The sequence below is a fragment of the Cnephaeus nilssonii genome (assembly GCF_951640355.1).
Source record: "Cnephaeus nilssonii genome assembly, chromosome: 8".
NCBI classification, from domain to species: domain Eukaryota; kingdom Metazoa; phylum Chordata; class Mammalia; order Chiroptera; family Vespertilionidae; genus Cnephaeus; species Cnephaeus nilssonii.
The window spans coordinates 82,196,564-82,218,913 of NC_137079.1; the positions used below are offsets into that span (position 1 = coordinate 82,196,564).

At 39.2% G+C, this 22,350-nt stretch overlaps 1 protein-coding gene across 2 annotated transcripts in view; it reads right to left on the reverse strand.

Annotated features, from left to right (window-relative positions):
- The window catches only part of VWA8 (von Willebrand factor A domain containing 8), a 400,056-nt gene that overhangs the window by 244,480 nt on the left and 133,226 nt on the right, over positions 1-22,350 (reverse strand). For both annotated transcript variants that reach the window (XM_079778511.1, XM_079778510.1), the window contains 2 exons: positions 10,490-10,650; positions 8,442-8,555 (listed from right to left, as the gene is read on the reverse strand). In XM_079778511.1, coding sequence (XP_079634637.1) covers positions 8,442-8,555; positions 10,490-10,650 — 275 coding nt within the window. The remainder of the gene's footprint in view (positions 1-8,441; positions 8,556-10,489; positions 10,651-22,350) is intronic.

The following is a 22,350-nucleotide window of genomic DNA, read 5'->3' on the forward strand; positions in this document are numbered from 1 at the left end:
TTGCACGTAATCACATGGCTAAGATAGCCTTAAAAATGGCTTAGGAAATGTTAAGAGACATTTCTCTTCTCGCTGCAAAACACCAGGAATACCATGAACATGCTAGTTAGAAATAGCATGATGGCCACACACCGGACATCATTTTGGTTCTTACTTCCTGTGAGAAATGCAGGCATGATGTCCGGTGTGTGGCCATCATGCCTGCATTTCTCACAGGAAGTAAGAACCAAAATAGAACTGCTTCCTTTGATGAGAAAAACTTCTTTGGGGAAAGGCTGAGTACAAATACTATAGGTTGCTAAATGTGTCTCTTCCTGCCGTTGGTCTGAGCATAGATGAGGAGGGTGAGATTTTCTTGAGAAAATAATGAATTACCAATAGTTTATTTTGCCAAGAAAAGGCTTCTGGTTATCTCAGGGAAGCAGTAAAGATCAGTGGCCTAGTCTCAGTTTTAATTATATATGCTCTAATGTTGTTGTTGGGTGTGTTTTTTCATTTTTGTTGAATATATTATTTTTTTTATTGTGATTGAACATTGAAAACAGTTTATAACTCTCAGTTTTTATTATATAGGTCAGTGGTGAACCATAACTGGACTCTGGGCAGATCCATGATCCGTAGATATCTCTGGACCCTTTTACTCTTACTCTTAGGTTTAAAGATAGTTATGATCTGAGCTTTGTCTCCTACTTTCCCAGAAACTCAAGCATCTCCTTGTTAAACGAATTGGGTCATGTAAGTTTTTTGTTTTTTTAAATTTAAGGTAGATCCAGGGTTTTTGTTGTTGTTAATCCTCACCCGAGGATATTTTTCCATTGATTTTTAGAGAGTGGAAGGGAGGGGGAGAGATAGAGAGAAACATTAACATGAGAGAGACACACACAGATTGTTTGCCGCACGTGCCCCAATCAGCCTGCAACTGAGGTACATGCCCTTGACCGGAATAGAACCCAAGACCCTTCAGGCCGACACTCTAAAACCCAAGCCAAACCAGCTAGGGCTAGATCCAGTATTGTATGCCTAAGTCTTTGTGTTTGATTCTCAAAAGAAAAAGCCTTAACTCGATTCTGAGTTGAAAAAATAATCCTAAACATTTTTAAAAAAATATATTTTATTGATTTTTTACAGAGAGGAATTGAGAGGGATAGAGAGCTAGAAACATCGATGAGAGAGAAACATCGATCAGCTGCCTCCTGCACACCCCCCACTGGGGATGTGCCCGCAACCAAGGTATGTGCCCTTGACCGGAATCGAACCCGGGACCCTCCAGTCCACAGGCCGACGCTCTATCCACTGAGCCAAACTGGCTCCAGCAATCCTAAACATTTTTATGGTCAAGGAACAATTTTAAATTCTGTGACTCTGAAGGGTCTAATTGCTTACTATATGTACTGGTTTCGTCTCTTTTATTCAGAGAATCTACCTTGTTTCACAAATTCATTCAAGACCAGATTTAGACTAGTTGCTCTGCTTTTGGGGATGAACACATTATTTTCAGTTTCTATCACTTACTTTTGTTTTGTGGTTTCCACCAAAGGTCTTTAAAAAGTTTCTTGCAGTGATGGTGATGAACTATAGCAATGCATTTATTTATTTAATTCGCATCTGCTCTCTTCAGGAATTACACTAGACCTTGGGTGGTATAAAGATGAGTAAAGAATGTGTCTATGGAGTTTGCTACATTGCATAGAAAAAAAGGGGAAATGTGGGGTGTGAACTGAACTGCATAACCTGTAGGTTCTGAAATGGAGCATTAGTATTCCGGTATGGAAGGCCAGTTACAAAATCCTCTTCTGGTTCATGATTAATGTCTTTGCAGAAACCTTCTATATCATTCTTTCAAGTTCCTTTATATACAAACCGACAAAAATATACCATATTTCCTTCAAAAGATTGGAGTGTATTATAACCTCTTTTTTGTTTTATTACAGCTTTGTTCAAGTATAACTGACATATACTAAACTGCATATTTAAAGTGTACAGTTTGATAATTTTTGATATTTATATATTTGATTGTAATAAAACCATTATTACAATCAAGCGAATGACAACATTTATGACCCCCAAAGTATCCTCTGACTCCTTTGTAATCCCTCACTCCTGCCCTTTCTCACACCCTTAGGAAACTATTTTTATAGCTTGTATTTTCTAGGGTTTTATATAAATGGCATCACACAGTATGTACTCTTTTTGGTCTGGCTTCTTTCACTCAGCATAATTATCTTCTACATTGTTATGTATATCAATAATTCACTCCTTTTTATTGCTGAGAAGCATTGAAAAGTACTCTCTAAAAATTTATACTCACCCTCCAAGCAAACATATTGACTCCAATATTTGTATTTTAAAAATCTTTTTGTAAGATTATTTGCTTTAAAAATTTTTAATATTTAGGGAATAATATCTATTTATCTAAAGTTAAGCCATGTCTTTAGTTTCATTTGTTATTTGTTGGTAAATTCTGGTAAAATTAAAGTTACCCTTGAGTTTAAATTTTAATAGTGCTGTGTCTTAATTCCCAATTGTGCACCACTTCAGCCTTTGTATTACCCACCAGTATGTCAAACCACCTGAAATTAGTTGGCAGATCCTCAGAAGTACTCTCTTCTCTAACTTTCAGACTTGGAGAACCTAATATCATCAGGAAATAACTTTCCATATGACCTATTTATATATAAGGAAGCCTTTGGGGAGAACCTAGCAAACAAAAAAGTCCTTCTCATCCTGTTATTCAATAGCTTAATAACATTTCTGTAGTCAGCATACACTTCTCTGCCTCACCTACCTTCTATCTCAGAAACCGCCTTCTTTAAATTGGGGCAGGTACCCTGCTAAGGTCAGTATCAAAAAAGCAAGCCACAGGCAATATATACTGGTATATATTAGTCCAGAGCAATGACCATCATGTTATTAAATTCTAACCACCTAACTTGCTTTCATGTTAATTGCTCTTCTAACTAGGAGAGAAGAGGATCAAGGATGAATCCAACATCTGTTGCTGGGCTACGAAGCAGAGATCTCTGGATTATAACAAACCACTTAACAGAAGTGAAAAATGGATAACTTTCCCTTTTAGCTTTCAAATCACAAAATTTTCTGTGTCCAGATTCTGTTACGTGACTACCTAATTAATTACGAGAAATTCTGAGTGATCACTTTATCCTCAAGACTTTCACGTACTATCTATGTTGTAATCATTCCCTCTTTTCCCAGAACAACTCCTTTGGACAAATTATCTTATGCTCTGCTTGAATATCTGTAGATAAGTCTTTTTTCCCTACCTAGAGAAAAGAAATCATGTCTGATAGTTTTCATGAATTCATCCAGACATTTCACATGAGCATTTCTAAAAACTGCTTTTACTTGACTTACAAATTATGGTGTGGCCTCTCAATTACAGATTATGTGGTCAGGGGCTTGGACCTACCTGTTGTTTCGGGAGGACTTTTCCTTATCCGAAATCGTTGAAGTACTTATCTGATTTTTCTCCACACATATCCTACTTCCTGATATGCTAGCAGCCTAATCACTTAACTACTTGGCTCCATTATAATAGTTAATGGCAACTAACAGTCCATTTCTGGAGAAATGCTAGTTATGTACCTGCATTTTGTTTTCTTCTGAATATCTTGGCAAGTGTGTGAGTTTCATCTCTCCTTTCTCTTAGCATGGGATGATATTACCCTCTAAAGGTAATATTGCCACTAGGGTTTTGAGTAGAATTGATTAAAACAAACAATATCACTCACATGATATACAATGAAGTCCAGCAAAGGAGTCAAATACAAGGTTTCACACTATGAAGTTGAAAGGCTTGGTAGTTAGTTGCTAATTATAAGATCCTATGGCATCAGACTTGTCATTAAAAGGCAAAGTGTTCCTAATTAAAAGATTCATAAAAAGAAACATTGCCAGCTTAGAAGGTCATCTAAAACTAGATTAATAGAATCAGCTTTACCTTGACTTTCCTAGAATTTTCCTAGGTTAAAATTTAGTTACTCATTCAAAAACACTTGTTAAGTGATGTACTATGTGCCAGGTGTTGTGACATTAGAAAGAGATAAAGTATAGAGTAAGACAGAGAGTCCTGACAAGATTAAAGTCCTAGGTTCCAGTTATTTCCTTAGGCACAACTGCATTCTTGTCCTTCCTTTGAAAATGTGAGATGCCATTAAGTTCCTTTATAAGACTAAGTATTTTTTATTACTTGTAACTAAAGGAGTCATGCCAAACACAAATATAAAAATTATTCCTATCTGAAAGCCCAAAAGGCTTCTAAATTTACCAATTTGAGTCTAGAGGCAAAGCTCTTAAATTTGCCTTCCCTTCATTATAACTTTGACCTTTTTTTCTATTTCAAAATCTCCAAACATTGATAGCTGAGTTTGTTTAAAGACTATCATAAATAACTAGAGGCTCAGTGCACAAAATTCATGCATTTGGGGGGGGGGTGTCCCTCAGCCCGGCCTGTGCCCTCTCGCAGACCGGGAGCCCTTGGGGGATGTCTGACTGCCAACTTAGGCCCACTCCCCACTTCTGGCTGAGTGGAGCTCCCCCTGTGGGAGTGCACTGACCACCAGGGGGCAGCTCCTGCATTGAGCGTCTGCCCCTTGGTTGTCAGTGCGCATCATAGCGACCAGTAATTCCACCGTTTGGTTGATTTGCATATTGGCCTTTTATTATACAGGATCATTTTTCTGAACTTCAGTTTGCTATTAGGTACAGAAATGAAAAGGACAGATGACTTAGGCTATGAGTTTCTAATCTTCAGGTCTAATGCTAATGCCAAGAGTAACGTATTAGATATAGATAGCATATAAAATCAACCCAAGCTAGATAATGGGTCATATTACTTACAAGAACAATACATGAAATAAATTAATTTCCTCACTGAGTACAAATTTTCTGCTTTTTAGGCTGTGTTATGTCCTTTTAGTTAAGGTGTCAGCAATCTATCCAATAAACACAGCCTTGAAAGAAATACTGTCAATTGGCTTAAAGGAAAAAATCTAACCTAATATAACCCTATAGGAGAACACATTCTCAGAAAGACAAAAATGGGCTACAAAATTTAATCAAGGTTAACCAAGAAAATGTAAAGAAATTCACCAACAATCCATATCACCAGGTGAAGCAGATTCTGATTAAAAAAAAAAAAAAGAAATTAGGCTTTCAAATGGTAGATATATTTCTGACAGAGAGGAGAATCAGTTGTTAGATATCTCACCTCTGAAAAGTCAATGAAGTCCTGACAAACTGTCAGAATGTAAGAGAGAAAAGAAAATTAGAAGTCCAGCCCAGGAGGTTCAACATTTAACTAATGAAAGTTGCAGAAAAAGAGACCAGAGGAAAGGGGAAGTGGGAGTGGAGAGAGAGGTAGAATGACATATGAGCTACAAGCATGAAGAACAAGTCCCAATTATTACTAGTCAGAATACACTATGGGAGGAAAATGAAATTGACAGAAGGTACACTGATAATGTAAATGTGCTGAGAGGAGACTGAGACAATAGGGAAGTGTTTGGATGAAAAAGTGATAAGTACATAGAAAACAGAGTCACTTCCTCCCCTATGTTCCCATAGCATTACTACACAGATCTCTAGTCTAACATTTAAAAGCTGCATTGTAATTAGTTATTTATATATCTGCCACTTTTCACATGTAGGCAAGTAGTAACTTTAGGAAAACAAATCTATGCAAGAAAGGATAAACAACCGTGGTTTACTGAATGGCTCAGCTGTGTATACTTCTTACGCTGTGGTAATAATGCAAACACTCTATAAAGTTCCAAACAAAATCCTATATAATACAAGGTTAATATGCAAATAGACCAAATGGCAGAACAACTGAACAATTGGTCGCTATGACGTGTACTGACCACCAGGGGGCACGTGCGGAACACGGCAGGCATCGGCAGCAGGTGGCAGAGCATGGAATATGGCGGGCGTGGGCCATGGCAGAATGGTGAAGCAGGTGAGCGGGGGCACCAGACCAAGGTGGGGCACTGATCACTGTCATCAGGGCGAGCCTCTGGTGGTTACTAAAAATTCTTTGCTCCCACGCGCTCGTGCCTGCTGCAGGCGCAGGAGCCGCCACTTGCACCTGCAGCCGGCACCAGAGCCACCACTCACACCCGCTGCTGGTGCCCAGTGCCGGTCCCGATTGCTCAGCACCATCAACAGGTGCAAGTGGTAGCTGCCGGCCCTGATCACCCCTGAGGGCTTCTCCACCTCCCCTTGCTCCTGAGGGACAATCAGGGCAGCAGCTGCCACTAGCACCTGCTGACAGCGCTGGCCCCGTTCACACCCACTGCTGACACCGGCCCCAATCGCTCCATGCCGTCAGCGGGTGCGAGCGGGGCCGGTGCCATCAGCGCATGGGAGCGGCAGGAACAGGGCTGCCGGCAGACAGGGGACTGGGGATCACGGCGGGAGGGGCTGGGTAGGGGCACAGAGGATGGGCTGAGACCCGCCCCTGTGCCCACTGCAGTTTCACGGCCCACAGTTCCTTTCAAGGTGCACGAATTCATGCACTGGGCCCCTAGTTACTATATAATTATGTAGGAGAGGAATGGGGAATAGGAAGTATGTATGTGTACCGGGAAGAAGAATGGTGAAAGAATGCTAAATCTTAATTTTCCATTGTAGGAAATCACTAGATAGTACCAAATACTGAAAAATATATCAAGAAATATCACTGAAAGTATATTGTTTAGTGATATGGAGGTAAATACCAAAAGAAACAGCTAAGAGTTGAAAGTGGTAGCTTTTGGAGAATGGCAAAAGGGAGTGTCCTAGAAGAGATGACAGGGCTGATATTTTAAATTAAAAGCCTTGAAAAACTATCTGGCTCAAGTTTCATGAATGTTTAACAGTAATAAAAAATTCAAATAAAATTTAAGTGAAGGAAACCAAGCAGTGCTATGACCTGTCTCCACCTACCCAGATCTCTGGAGATGGAACTGAGTCTGGTTTATACTCAAGGGAGAGCTGTAAATAAATAATGACGAAGATGGGACACTTTAAGGAGTACTACTAACCACACTGAGCCAAACCCTGAGTATGATGCTCAGTGCTACTCTTTTCCTGAAAGTGTTTTCATTTGTAAAACTGCCTGTGACCATTAGGGAGAACTTGGGTACTTTTCATAGAAAAGGGTTATCACTTCCTGCATGTTTAGCTACAAACTCGATGCTCCTGAGGTCCTAAGGGACACTGACTGGCAGGCTTGCTGAGAGCTATTGCCCAACTGCTTTGATTCATCTCCCTGAAAAATGAAAACTTCTTTCTGACAAATGAGTCATATGCAAAAGCTGAATGTCATAAACTGAAGGTGTGAAATGAATGGGATCTTCATCCCTTGCCTCCCTAACACTCAATCAAACCACTTACTGGGTGGAGAAATGTGATGATGTGCACCTCAGGAGCATAAATAGTTGTACAATCAAGTGCATTTTTAAATATTTTATACACAGATAGTAAAAAATTTAACATTTCCTCTCAATGAAAAAATTCCAAGGCAATCTTTAAACAAAACTCTCCTTAAAACATAAATACTTAATTATCATTTGTAGAATTTTAATGTTTTAAATATGACAGCAAACCCTTTGGATCAAGTTAAGCTTTAATTAAATAAGATCCGACTAAGTGACTAAGAATTATCCAAAGTAACAATCTCTAATTATGTCAAAATAACATGGAAATGTAATGAGACAGAAAATAACTTATATTTGCCAAACCTCCTCTAAGGAAAAGTATGCAGCAGAAAGAAATATTTTCCTTCAATCTTTTTATTTTGAAATTTTTTAAACCCACAGAAAACTTGAAAGAGTAGAATATGAACACCCATAAATCCTTCACCAAGATTTCACCAGTTCTTAAGATTTTACATTTGTTTTTCCCCTCTCTTGATCTCTCTCCCTCTCTTCGTGTAGTGTGTATATGTTTGTATGTCTTTTTTCCTCTGAAACATTTGGAAGTAAGTTATAAACATCTTTCTACTTTCTCCCTTAAATATCTCAGCTTGTGTCCCTAAGAATAGGAATATTATCCCTCATAACCACAATACCATTATGATACTTAAGAAAATTATTATTAATTCAGTGTCCCCACAGTGTCTTTTACAGCTGTTTTCATTTTATGTCCTGATCCAAGATCCCATCAAGTCTCATATATAGCATTTTGTGGTTATATCTCTGGAAAATGCTTAAAGAAGCCACAAAGGATAATCCTGAACCAGGAACCGATGACTTCTTAGGAGTGGGCTGAGTTGATGAAACTTTTTGTTTGTTTGTTGAAAAGAAACAGGATGGTGCAAAAACTGATTGGCTAGGACAACAGAAGAACTACCTTCTTAAAACTAATGTCCTTACAAAATGTTTAAACACTTAGGTAAGTTAGGCTGAGAGTATGGAACTCATCCTGGGTGTATACAAAATTACCTCTTCTGTAGCTGCTCATCAGACATTTGCAGCTCCTCTTTTAAACGCATATACCTGTCTTCTCTCAGCAGCCTAGAGCCGTCATAGAGGCTTAGCTCTCGATCATGGATCAACCTAATGGGACAGAGGAAAGTCAGAAAACAAAGGAATCAGTTTTGAACAGTGAAGTTCTTAGAAGTAGAGATCAGTCAGTTAATATTTTAATAATGTCCATTATTCCTGGCAATTGAATCTAACAATTTTTGTTGCATCTTTTAAAATTTCAAGTTGGCTAGTGCTGTTATAGTTGGCAAAAATATTGGTTTCTGTACTAAAGGGCGGCAGTTATGGATACTAGATATGGACAGGGAGGAGGAGGCCGAGGATGAGGAGGGCTGGAAAGGTGGAGGAGGAGGGGGATAAAAAGAAACAGCTGAATGCGTGACTCAGGATAACCATGAGGTGCAAATTAATGTATAAGACAGTTGACATGTGCTCCCTTGAGTCCAATATAACTTTTTAACTAATCAAAATATTTCCATCTTTGTAATTACAGGATTTAAAAGATCAAAAATCTGTATAATAACTAGTGCTATTTCATGTATCCACTATGATGCTGACCTAACCATCCACAGTACGGCAGCATTGTCTTCCAGATGTTGCAGAGGTTGAAAAGTGCTGTTTGAGATCTTACTCCAGCCACCAAGTCTCCTGATGCCCACATTACAGTTGCCCCACACAACGTCCACTTATAAGCACTGAGGGAAGGGAGACTGCATAATGCCAAGGTTAGAAGCATGGGCAGTGGAGTCAGTTGGACTTGGGTTCAAACCACCTTAGAAGAATGACTAGGGAGGGGGGGGATTACTCCACCTCTTTAAACTTTTATCTTTTCTACAATTAGGATTATAATACCAACCACATAAACAGTTGATGGAAGGCATTTGCTTACTACAGTTGGTCTCAACCTTGGCTGCACATTACAATCTCCTGAGAAGGGTTAGGTGCACCTTTTGAAATTTCAAGTTGGCTAGAGCCCAGGCATCAAGCATTTTTAAGCTTCATGCCCACAAGGTGATCCCAAAGTTGAGAACTTCAGACACACTGGCTTAGCACAATGCCCAGCACAGAGTAAGTACTCAATTAATGGTAGCTGCTGCTACTATGACTACTTGGCCTAATGGGCAAGAGATAGCTAATAAAAGGGGGGAGTGTTATTTTGTTTCTGTCTGCATTAGTCTGTTTAGAAGAGAAAAATTATAAATCTATTGATTGTTTATGATAAATCACTGAAAGTATTTTTAAATGCTCTCAAATATAATCAGGATTTTTAACACAATGTTTTTGGAATCTTTAATTATACTCAGTACCTACATGTTTTCAAGGGAAAAAGACTTTGAATAGTTAGTTAGGGAATCATTCCACTTATTTGAACTTTCTTGATAAGTCAAAGTTAGAAACCAAATGTCTACAAGTGATAGAATCAAGCTTGAACAACTACAAAAATTAGTATCTTCACTGACACAGAATGGAATATTTTCCATAAAAATCACACAAGAAATTTTTTCTTAATATTAAATTCAAGAGCAGTTAATTAGGAATGTGTGGATATTTTTCTCACCTAAAATACAGTAAGAGAACAACAGTTAAATGTTCCAGTTTGTAAACACAAAGTGAGCTTTTCAGATTAAAAAATATAATAAAACAGCTATTGCAATTTTATAGAAGGAACTACATTTTCTCTCAAAAAAAATTCCAACAAGATCAACCAGTAATGTAAATCTATGATTCACAAGGAGTTGTAAACAGTCGAGAGGTGACTCCGACAAACTGTAGAAACTGGAGCTGTGCGACTTGCTGCATATATTAATAAGCATATATAAAAAGTCATTCAAATCACTACTTAAAAGTTTTTTAAAACACAGACTTTTTAAAAAAGTCTGTTCTACTTGGATATAGAATTTTAAGTTTTTAAGGATCTATGTAGCCCAGTTTTAAAAGAGAAGATTGAGGGAGTTCCATGTCTACTGTTTCCTTGGAGTATTCTTTTGTGTCTGACGCATGCAAACCTTTGCAACACAGCGAGCGTGCCTGCGTTGACCCGATGAATACCATCCAACAGGACCAGCTTTCCCTCCAGAGCAGCATTCACAAGGGGCGAGGACCGCCAGGCAGTGTCTCCATTGGGAAGAGTGTATCTCTGCTGTAGCAGATCACGAGCTGTCATATCCTAAAACCAAACCCACCACCCACAAAAAAAAAAAAAAAAAAAAAGACGCAATTAATTTTTAAGACATAAAGACATAGTTGGCAGCTTGTTTAGCTTTATAGTTACCTCTCTCTGAACATTACATGCAACAACTGGGAACTCATCTCCAAACCCATCAAAGAAAATGAGATTCAGAAGCTTTTCTTGGCTATTTGAGGGGTTTTTTCCCTATTACTCATCTACATAACATAGTAAGAGTGAGGATGAATTTTTTTCCTTTTAATTTAGCATTTCTCCCCTTTTAAAATGTTCATTTAATATCTACACAGATGATGGCAGTTGTTTCCACCTGATTTTAATGGAATTAACTCAATCAGCTTTATTCCGGTAGGGATGAAAATGTATGGATTCCTTTTTAAGACTAAGAGAACTCAATGGGTGGAGATGCTTATCAATAACATGCCTTTTCTTGATGAGTTCTGAAAAGCCATGCTAGGAACCATCAAAGTGACTCATTATATTTAAAGGGCTTGAAAATGAAGGAAACAGCTGAGAACAGTCATCAGATGAGGTACAGGAATTGACAAACAATAGCACCGCACTTACAAGCAATTTTTAAACTCACACACTGTGCTAGCATGAAAATAGTGTAACAGATTTAAGCAAACTATTAATAGTAGTTGCATATAAAAGTCTAACTACTATTAAAAATTTTTGGTGCCATATAATATGAATAGTTTTTCTTAAATGTGTTAATGTTGAAGACAATAGTTTGTTTTCTGTTATCAGCTTCATATAATTTTGTCCACTTATATCAAACAAAAGGCAATTTTAACCAAAAATTCAGTCTTTGTAAATTCTATGATACACACTTCAAGTTTTAAGCAGATAGAAAACTAATGAATTTGCTTATATTAGCAATAGCAACAAATCTGTATCAAAACCAATGTTCTCACTATCAAAAAAGTGCTGACTTAGGAAGTATGAATAGGCTTATATGAAATCATAAAGACACTTGAGAAACAATAACGTTCAAATTCAGCAAGTCTCCAATCCCCAAAGGGCTGGCTTTGGCAACCAAAATTTGGCAATCAAAATTTATTTGATTCCTCAATTATGAATTTAAATTCTATACAAACTATATAAGCATGTCATTCTAAGCTGCCAATGACAGTTACAACAGCCAAGACTAAATTTATCACTATCATCAATGTTTACTAAGATGGTTAATGATGAGAATGAGATCATTCCCACTCATAGCTGTGCTACACACCAGGAAATGGATCCTTCTGCAAGAAAAATAGGACAGATCAAAATAAATGTTTGTAGGTCATTTTCATAATCAAATGATGAAAAAAGTCAAGTATGTATGTATATTTAAGTATACATATATATATAAATATACACAAGTACATATATAAAAAATCTTTTTTAAAGTTAATATAAAAATAGGTAAATTAAGAAACAACAACAAAAAAATGCCTGCCCAGCCAGCGTGGGTCAGTGGTTGAACATTGACCTATGAACTAGAAGGTCACAGGTTCGATTCCCAATCAGGGTACATGCCCAAGTTTCAGGCTCAATCCCTAATGTGGGTGTGCAAGAGGCAGCCAATCAATGGTTCTCTTTCATCATTGTTGTTTCTAGCTCTCTTTCCCTCTCCCTTCCTCTCTGAAATCAATAAAAATATATTTAAAAATAAAAATTAAAAAAACAACTCCTGGTAATACTTATTCCAGAAAAATATTCACCATAGAGTTGCATCACATACTGTCCTAGAAAAATAAAACAAACAGAAAACATGTGTTAGCACAGTGGTTCTAAATCAAAGATACATGTCAGAAACAGCTGAAGGAAGTTTTGAAAAATATTTAAGTTTAGGCCTCATTACCCTAAAGATTTGAATTTAATAGGTCCAAAATAGGGTTTACCACATGTTTTTGACTGAACATTACATAGGTGATATCTGATATGCTGCACAGGTGGCAAACACAAAAGAGACATTAAGTTAATGTCAAACTTTGTCTCATCCTATGTATTTATACCCTTCCATTTTAATAGGAATTATAAGATTGCATGAGGTTACACAAAATGGTGTAAATGAAAAGTTGAAAAAAATTAAGGCAAAAAGTAGAGTGGGCTTTGTTTCCTTTAAGTATTCAGAGAGGAAGTAACACGAAGAAGGCATCCCACTGCACAGCTGCTGTGGCTCAATGACTGAGCATCTACTTATGTACCAGGAGGCCATGTTTCCATTCCCAGTCAGGGCACATGCCCAGGTTGCGGGCTCAATCCCCAACAGGAGGTGTGAGGTAGGCAATCAATGATTCTCTCTCATCATTGATGTTTCTCTCTCTCTCTCCCTCTCCCTTCCTCTCTGAAATCAATAAAAATATATTTTTTTTTAAAAAAGAAGGCATCTTACTGACCGTATTTTTAAAGAAATGGATAAGTGTTAACTCTGAAAATCCCAGCTTCAAGCTGAAAATAGATGATGATCCTGACCCAAACTCAGCTCTTGAGTCTTTTGCCTAGGCCCAGGAATGAAAATGAGGAATGTGACTCTGGCATAAGAGGACAGACTCCTAAGGAGCTAAGGCTAACAGTTGGTAATAAAACAAACAAACAAAAATTCAAAAGAGAAAATTCCTTACTCTCACATCAACATATCCTGAATCAGTATTCTGTGAACAACATGAATAAACACTACTTCATGGTTATGATTCCAAAAGCACTTGCCTATCTTGATAATTCACACGATGTCTACAATACTTGCCCCATTCAAGTAAGGAAATATCTACTAATAACAATGATGAGAGAGACAATAAATACGGCTCTTTTTTTCCAACTTAGCGGTTAAAGACTCCTTTATATTTAATGATGATATTTAATGAAGTAAATGAAGGGATAATTTGTTGCTACACAACTAGTAGTAACAGATAACAGAGTTCAATCATGTTAATACCAACCACAACTACAGACCTGAGATATTCTCCCTTTTTTCAATCTTCAGAGGGATATATAGAAAATGGAAAATACTTGGCATTTTTTAAAAGACTAGCTCAGTTCAGTTTTATCACTTAAACTCTCTGCATATTATCATGTTTAAAAGAGCTATTCTCCATTTCTAATATATCTCCTAATTAAAATAAAAACGCTCCTAAAGAGAAAAAAAGCATTCCCTTTAGACAAGTGATGGTTTTCACAATTAAGATCCTATACTGGGAGAGAAGATGAAATTCTAGCTTTTTCTTAAAAAAAAAAAAATTGGCCCCAGTTTCTACAATATTATTTACAATCAGAAATTATTTTCAATGATGTGAAAGTTATTTTCAATTGTGTGAAAGTGCAAAGAAAATAAAAGTGAACTTTCACAGAAAACTGAATCTAATCAAACTTAATTATCATAACTTTTTCAGCATGGTCTAAAATGGGTCAGTGATATGAATTAATTTCAATAATAAGTTAATCTTTAAATAGAGTAACAGCATTTTTACATCTATAGAATATTTGGGTTTTATTGCCATAATACTGGCTTAATATCTTTTTTTATAAATATATTTTATTGATTTTTTACAGAGAGGAAGAGAGAGGGATAGAGAGTTAGAAACATCGATGAGAGAGAAACATTGATCAGCTGCCTCTTGTATACCCCCTACTGGGGATGTGTCCGTAACCAAGGTACATGCCCTTGACCGGAATCGAACCTGGGACCCTTGAGTCTGCAGGCCGACGCTCTATCCACTGAGCCAAACCGGTTTTGGCTTAATATCTTTATTTTAACATGTACTATATCATGGAAGTGTTAAAAATATATGATTTCCTTATTCTTCCCACCTACATATACATCCTTAAAGCAAATGGAAAGACAAAATTAAAAAAAAGAACGTGTGCTTATTCCATATGAGCATTTTGAAAGTACACCAATAAATATTAAGATAAATGTCTTTATCTTTGCATATATTTTCTTATCCCTGAAACCTCTGAACTTAAGAGAATATAAAAAGCACTAATGATATCATAGAGCCCAAACCATTTTCTCTTTCTGTGTTTCCTTAAAAATTTAACATAACAGGACATGAAATCTAGTTCCTTTAGAGCTACCATTGTCTATCCTTCAACAACTCATCTTCATTTAGATCCCTGGAAAATACTCATATATCATATCTCTTACGATTCTGTCATTTTGAATTTTTTTATTTGCAATAAAGAAACCCTTCTAAAAACAGAAATATCCCATTAAAATAAGAAGAAACATAACTGAATGATATATATCAGAGAATATAGGTTTGAAACCTAAAACAATTATATATCTTAAGGATTTTAGTACCTTTGAATGGTAAACACTAATTTTTTCTGAGATTCTCTTAGAAAGCTGGGTATAAGTCATTAGTTTGATAAAATAACTGCAAAAGTAGTTATGTGTTTAACGGCTATAATCAGATTAGAATTATTTTTCTAAGATATAATATTCAGAAAGACAACTGACAGTATTATAATAAAACTAGAGGCCCGGTGCACAATATTTGTGCACAGGGGGAGGGTCCCCTCAGACCAGCCTGCACCCTCTCCAATCCGGGATCCCTCTCACAATCCTGGACCGCTGGCTTCTAACCGCTCAGCTGCCTGCCAGCCTGATCGCCCCTCACTGCTCCCCCTGCTGGCCTGGTTGCCCCTCACTGCCCCCCTCCCCCGCTGGCCTGGACGCCATTAACTGCCCCCCCCCTACCAGCCTGGTCATCCCTAACTGAACCCCTCTGCTGACCTGGTCGCCCCTCACTGCCCCCGCTGCCAGCCTGATTGCCCCTTTCTGCCCCCCTGCTGGCCTGGTCACCCCTCACTGCCCCCCCCCCCCGCCAGCCTGGTCATCCCTTACTGCCCCCTCTCCGGCCTGGTCACCCCCAACTGGTCGCTCCTAACTGCCCGCTCCCCGCCAGCCTAGTTACCCCTAACTGCCCCCCCCCCCAGCCGAGGCCCAGTGGCAGAAGGGAGCTCTGAGCCCCAGCTGGGGTGCAGCGTGGTTCAGGGAGCTTTGAACCCCAGGTTTGAAGGTTGGCCATGCCCCCGATCGCGGGAGACTCAGAGTTCCGCTGAGCCCCAGCTGGGGCCCAGAGCTCCCTCCTGCCACTGCGCCCTGGCCGGGGCCCAGGGCCCAGTCATTTGGTGGCCCCTCACTGCCTCCCCCCCCCACTGGCCTGGTCACCCCACACAGCCTCCTGTTCAGTCGTCTGTTCTGTAATTTAGGTCGTGATGGTCCCTGGCTTTTTATATATTAGGATTTTTGTGTATAAAGAAATTTGAGCTACCTTTCTCTGTAAATATGAATATTGATAAGAAAGTAAAGCCTGGCCAGTGTGGCTCAGTTGGTTGAGTGTCATCACATGCACCAAGAAGTCACCAGGTCGATTCCCAGTCAGGGCACATGCCTGGGTTGCGGGCATGATCCCTAACAGGCAGTGTGCAGGAAGAAGCTGATCCATGTTTCTGTCTCATCAATGTTTCTATCTCTCTCTCTCCCTCTCCCTTTCTCTCTCTCTCAAATCAATAAAAACATATTTAAAAATAAAGAAAGTAAAATTTTACATTCTAATGAACATACAATTTTTCTGATAGAAAATTTAAATGATTATAGCAAAAGTAGGATATCCAAGTGCATACAAAGTAGCGCCTCAAGTAAGTTAAGAAAAAATACACATTTTCACCACAAATATGAACCCAGAAGTACTGTTGGCTTGCAAAAATATGTATAATCTACATATATAAAAGGCTAATATGCAAAGTGTCCCCTTGGGAGTTTGACCGTGAGTTCGATCACTCGCTATGATGTGCGCTGACCACCAGGGGGTGACACGGAATGAAGGAAGGCCCTGATTGGCCTTGATTGCCAGCCAGGCATAGAGACCCTACCCGTGCACAATTTTGTGCACCAGGCCTCTAGTATAATATAATTAATATAATATAATATAATATAATAATATAATATAATATAATATTTAAAATAAGTGGATAAAGAAAACTAAAAGGGAAATATAAAACCAAGAAAGGTAAAGATGATACACAAAATGTATTATAAGAACCTCAAAAGCAAATATAATTTTTTTTATTTTTATTTTTTTTAAATATATTTTATTGATTTTTACAGAGAGGAAGGGAGAGGGATAGAGAGTTAGAAACATCGATGGGAGAGAAACATCGATCAGCTGCCTCCTGCACACCCACTACTGGGGATGTGCCTGAAACCAAGGTACATGCCCTTGACCGGAATGGAACCTGGGACCCTTCAGTCCACAGGCCAACGCTCTATCCACTGAGCCAAACCAGTTAGGGCAAATCTAATCTTTTTAATACTGAACACATACACACAAAAAGAGTGACAAAAAAAGTTACAGAAGCCATAATGACCACAGCATTGACACCAAAAGAGCAGCAGCACTACAATTCTTGATAATGAGATTCAGAAAAATGTGTCACACGCGTCAGGTCATCATATAAAAAAAAAAGTGTTAATGAATTAATAGAAATAACAATAATTATAAGCAGCTAATACTTATGGGAAGCTTACTAAGTGTCAAATACTTTACATAAATTAACTCATGTAATCCTTACATAACCCTAAGAGATAGATACAATCACTGCCTTCATTTTGTAGATGAGAAAACTGAGTTACAAAGAGGTTAAATGGCTTATCCAAACAATAAGAGAGAAGCCAGGCAGTCCTTAAGAATATCACTATGACAAATACAGCAACAATCTCAGAAAAGAAATTCCATAGAGAAAGAGCTGGTCCGGATTAGTCAACCCGTGGATATACTGTAGAGCTAATATACTAAATGCGCACCGCTCCGGCCACTCTTCCCGAAAGCTGTTTCTCCATCGAAGTCTTTGAGAATAGTCGGAAAGTAGTGACTACTCCCCGAAATGCCCCCAAATGCACCTCGTCTCCATTCCTGTTAAAATATGTTTAAGTATATATCCAAAAGAGTAAAATAAAAATGCTTTTAAAAATGCTTTAGTTAACAGTAATTGTACCTCTAAGTGGCTATGCTTTTCATTTCCTTATATCTAAATTAAAACTAAAAACAGCAGGTATTAATTTTTTTTGATTGGGGTAAATAAGTATTATTAATGATTTTTTTCCAGAAGAAACTAGCTGAAATTTTGTAGGCTTTCCAAATTTACCAAAAAATATCTTGCCAATAGTATAAATATTAAGAAAATCTGGAATTTAAGTGAATAAAAGAATACACCAAGAGTAGCAGATATAAGCCTCCAACTTTGCAGTAAGGGGTTTCTTATGCCTGTACTATTATTGGCAGAATACTGCATAAATATTGCATAAACACGGAATGTTAATAATTTTTAGGTCCCATAATAGAAATGAAGTCATTATTTACAGTCTAAGCATGCTCTGTGAACAGAATGCAAGGCATGCTGCCAAAATTCTTCAGTGTCATTTATGTTTGATCTCAGACAAAAAGGCCTCTTGTTTTACATCTACTGTAAAATTATTCATAAACACTTCCATGCTTCTCCCTCTGGTTCTTCCTTTAAAGAACTATTTTTAACCTGTCACACATAATAAATGCTCTCTTTATGTACATGATCATATTGTTATAGAGAACTATTATTATTTTACACTAGAGGCCCGGTGCATGAATATTCATGCACTGGATGGGGGGGGGGCGGTCCCTCAGCCCAGCCTGCCCCCTCTTTCACAGTCCGGGAGCCTTCAGGGGCGGGAGGTGACCCGGTGATCAGGGGAAAGTGACACCCCCATCACACCTCTGCTGCTGCCACTGCCGGCAGTGCAAGCCTCGGCCGGCCCTGGTTACCTGAGCCTTGGGCGGCCCTGGGTGGCTGGGCAGCTGCCATCCGAGGCTTGCCTGTGCCTCGGGCCGGCCCTGGGTAGCTGAGCAGCTGACATCTGAGACTTGCCTGCGCCTTGGCATCGGCTAGGCAGCCACCATCCAAGGCTTGCCTGCACCTTGGGCCGGCCCTGGGAGGCTGGGGGACTGAGGGGACTGGGGGACTCCGGAGGCAGGTGCCCGGCTTTGCTGCGCACCTGCTGCCCCGGTAGGGCTGTGGGAGCCACCATCTTTGAAGGCGGGGCAATCAATTTGTATATTCCCTCCTTATTGGCTGTGGGCGCCCCATCTTTGCGATGGCATGATGGTCAATTAGCATATTCCTCTTTATTAGATAGAATTGCTCTGTTATTGATGGAAAGAAGTTGATTTTGAATCATTTATAGCTCTCTTCATTGTAACCTGTGTGATCCATTTCAAGATATCTGTTCTAGTTAAAGATTTATTCTATGAACACTGAACAAACTTCTTCAGATTAAAGCTAACAACAGGGGATCCAAGATGGCAGTGGAGTAGGTGGAAGCTACACTCACCTCCTCCCAGAACCAAACTGTAATTACAACTAAATTACAGAACACTCATCCTGAATAACCAACTGAAGACAAGCTGAAGAGGTCTTATAACCAATGATTTACAGAAAATGAACATCCAGACTCACAGAAAATACAGGTGCAAAAAGGACTAGCCCTGCTCCCACAGGTGACAGTTGAGATCCAGAGGGATATCTCAGCTGCAAAGGTTCCTGCTGAGAATTGTGGGGTCTCAACCCCAAGTTGGGCTCCCCAGAAACAGAGATAGGAAGAGGCACCCACATAACACGTGGCTGTGAAAATCAGCAGTGATTCTGTCCAATAGGGAGAGACGGAAGTCAGTTAGAGATACGGGTGCCCTCTTAAAAAGCCAATGCACAAAATCTGCTTCGCAGTCATTCACCCTGGACTCCTGCAGAAGGAAGCCAAAGCAGACTAGAGTTATGCAAGGAGAGACTGGGGTTTGTGCCACTAGAGAGAGAGCTGAGGGGACAACCACCAGCATCCACTGTCCTGAGTCCCTCAACTGCACCACAGATGCCATCATTCTTGGGTGGAACACTCCCCTCCTTGGGCATCAGCCTGGGGGAATATAATACCCCCACCCTCGGATTCCTTGTAGACACACTCTGCAGAGCTTTGGCCCTGCTGAGGAGTCAGCTGCCTGGGCTGGGGAACAGAGGTCTGGGCAAACTCAGGGGGTGTCAATTACTGAGTTGTATGGTTTGGGGACAGAAGCCATTTTTCCTACTTCCCCATGAATCTGACTGGAACCTCCACTACATGTGAGATCTGCTAGCCCCACTCTATTGGCTCCCTGTGACCTCACTCTCTTGACTCTGGGTTGGTCCACCCTGCCAACGTCTAGGCAGAAACCAGGACAGACTGAACAGTGTGGCTCTGAGACAGGGACCATGACCATGACCCTCAAGTTCCCCCCAAGCCTGACCAGTAACTCCCCCTCTCAGGACTCGCAGCAAACCGTGCCCCCCGACTGCTGAGATCAGGCTCTTGGCAGGATCTGGGACAGACTCAGTTGTGTAGTTCTAGGAAAAGGGAAATTTTCCCATGCACACCCAACTGGTTCAACACCTTCCCTTCACAGGGCCAAGTCTTAGTCTGTTGGGCCTGATCAACTCAGCTGGCCTCACCATGATGACTCCCTGAGACCCTGCCCCACTGCAAAGGTGTGAGAAAACCCAGCAAATGGCAGCTAGACTTGGTACACCATGGGACATTTGCTGAGTGGCATCAGACCTGAACTGGCATCAAGTTTGAACCTATATAGATCTGGTGAACACCTCTCACCCCCACCTGGTGACTCACTGAGAACCTACTGCATGCAACTTGAATACTGCCAGAAATTCTGTTAGCTTCCTAATACCCTGAAATAAAGCCCTCTCAGTTTTAGACAGCCACAACTTAAGGATGATTTTTTAAAGTAAACCAATTTATGAAAGCTTCTGAAGAAATGTTCACAGACAGCTAAGTATATTTTTTAAAGGGTAAAGACAGTTTTAAAAAGAAAGGCAAAAAGCAGGAATGTTAGAGTAAAACCCCAGTAAACTCAAACTAAAGAATCACATTTTATTCAAATGGTACTACAGCCCAGCCATGGCTCAGTGGTTGAGCACTGACCAGAAGGTCTCAGTTGTATTCCCGGTCAGGGCACACGCCTGGGTTTCAGGCTCGATCCCCTATGTGGTGTGTGCAGGAGGTGGCCAACCAATGATTCTCTCTCCTCATTGATGTTTCTATCTCTCTCTCCTTCTCCCTTCCTCTCTGAAATCAATTAAAAATATATATATTTTTAAAAACCAACAAATGGAAAACAACACATGGTACTACAAACTATGCTGCATTTTATCGCAAATATAGCAGCATATGACTCTGTTAGGACAGGTGGGAAAGTAGCAATCAATTCTAGTTTAAATATCTGCAATAATATTTGCCTTATAATAAAAGTTTTTAAAAGGATGTAAATAGGATTTAAGATCAAGCTTGTTGTAAATACTATAACCTGTTCAGTATTCAGTAAAAACACCAAGAGCAGATGTGGCACTTGGCCTCACTCAACAACACTCAAATCCCTTCTCATCAGCCAATGTGGAAAGTAACACAATTGAAAGGGTGGGGACACTATGAGGAAAGCTGGGTTTCCATTCCAATTCTACCACTTCCTTATAATATGATAAATGGGTAAAGTAAGTAAAATATCTTTAGCATCAAATGAGATAATGTCTGGCACATAGTGGGTATTTAATAAATGGCAGCTGAACCTGAGGCAACTGAAAAAACAAATACAAATGTGTTAAAATTTAAATCTAACAGCTGTTAAGTTGACAGTTCAGGACACTATTAGAAGTCATATAACAATACTGAATGACAGCAGAAATTATTGTCTTAGAATTTAAAGAAAAGATAATATTTTAAAAAAGGTAAGAACTAGTAAAAATAAAAGTTGACAAAGGTCAGATCTGAGCTGGTTCCTTCAAAAATAATATAAATGTTTCAAAATTTATTTATCTACTCCTTCATATAGGAGTACTGACATAGAACAGGTACCGAGAACACAGCATTGAAAAAAAATAAACATGGATCTTATATTTCACTGGAAGAGAACAAAAATAGCAAAAGGAAAGTAGACAGAGGACAAGAAGGAAGGCAGGAAGATAGAGAGGAGAAACAAGAAAAAAATGTCATGTAGTGATCAGTGCTATGCAGAAAATATAGGATAATGTGATAGGACATGACTTCGTGGGTCAAGGATAATTTCTCTAAATATATTCAGGTTGTGATTTGAATGACAAAAAGCCATGTGAAGATCAGGGAAAGAGTATTCCAGGCCAAAAAATCCATCTGTGCAAAAGACCTGAAGCAGAAAAAAGTTAGACAGATATAAGGGGTGGAAGTAGCCAATGAGGCTGAAACATAACCAGCAGAAGGTGCAGGAGGGTGAAAGAAGGCTGGAGAGATAGACATGGGTTGGATCATGTAGGGCAGTGGTTATCAACCCTGGCTGCCTTTTAGAATTACTGAATACTAAATATTTTTTTAAATATACTAAAGTTCGGGTCCCAGCTCAGACTAATTACTTCAGACTATCTGGTGGTGTGGCCTAGACACTGGAAATTTACCAAAGCTCCTGAGTGGCTCTACTAGGCAGCCAAGGTTGAAAAGTACTGATGGAGGACTCAGATGCCAGGGTAAGGAGTTCTTACTTTACTCTAAGTATGACAGAAAGCCACTGAGTCTAAGCAGGGAAATGACAGGATCCGTATTACATTCTTAAACTGTTACTCCCACCATTCTTTAAACAATGCAAT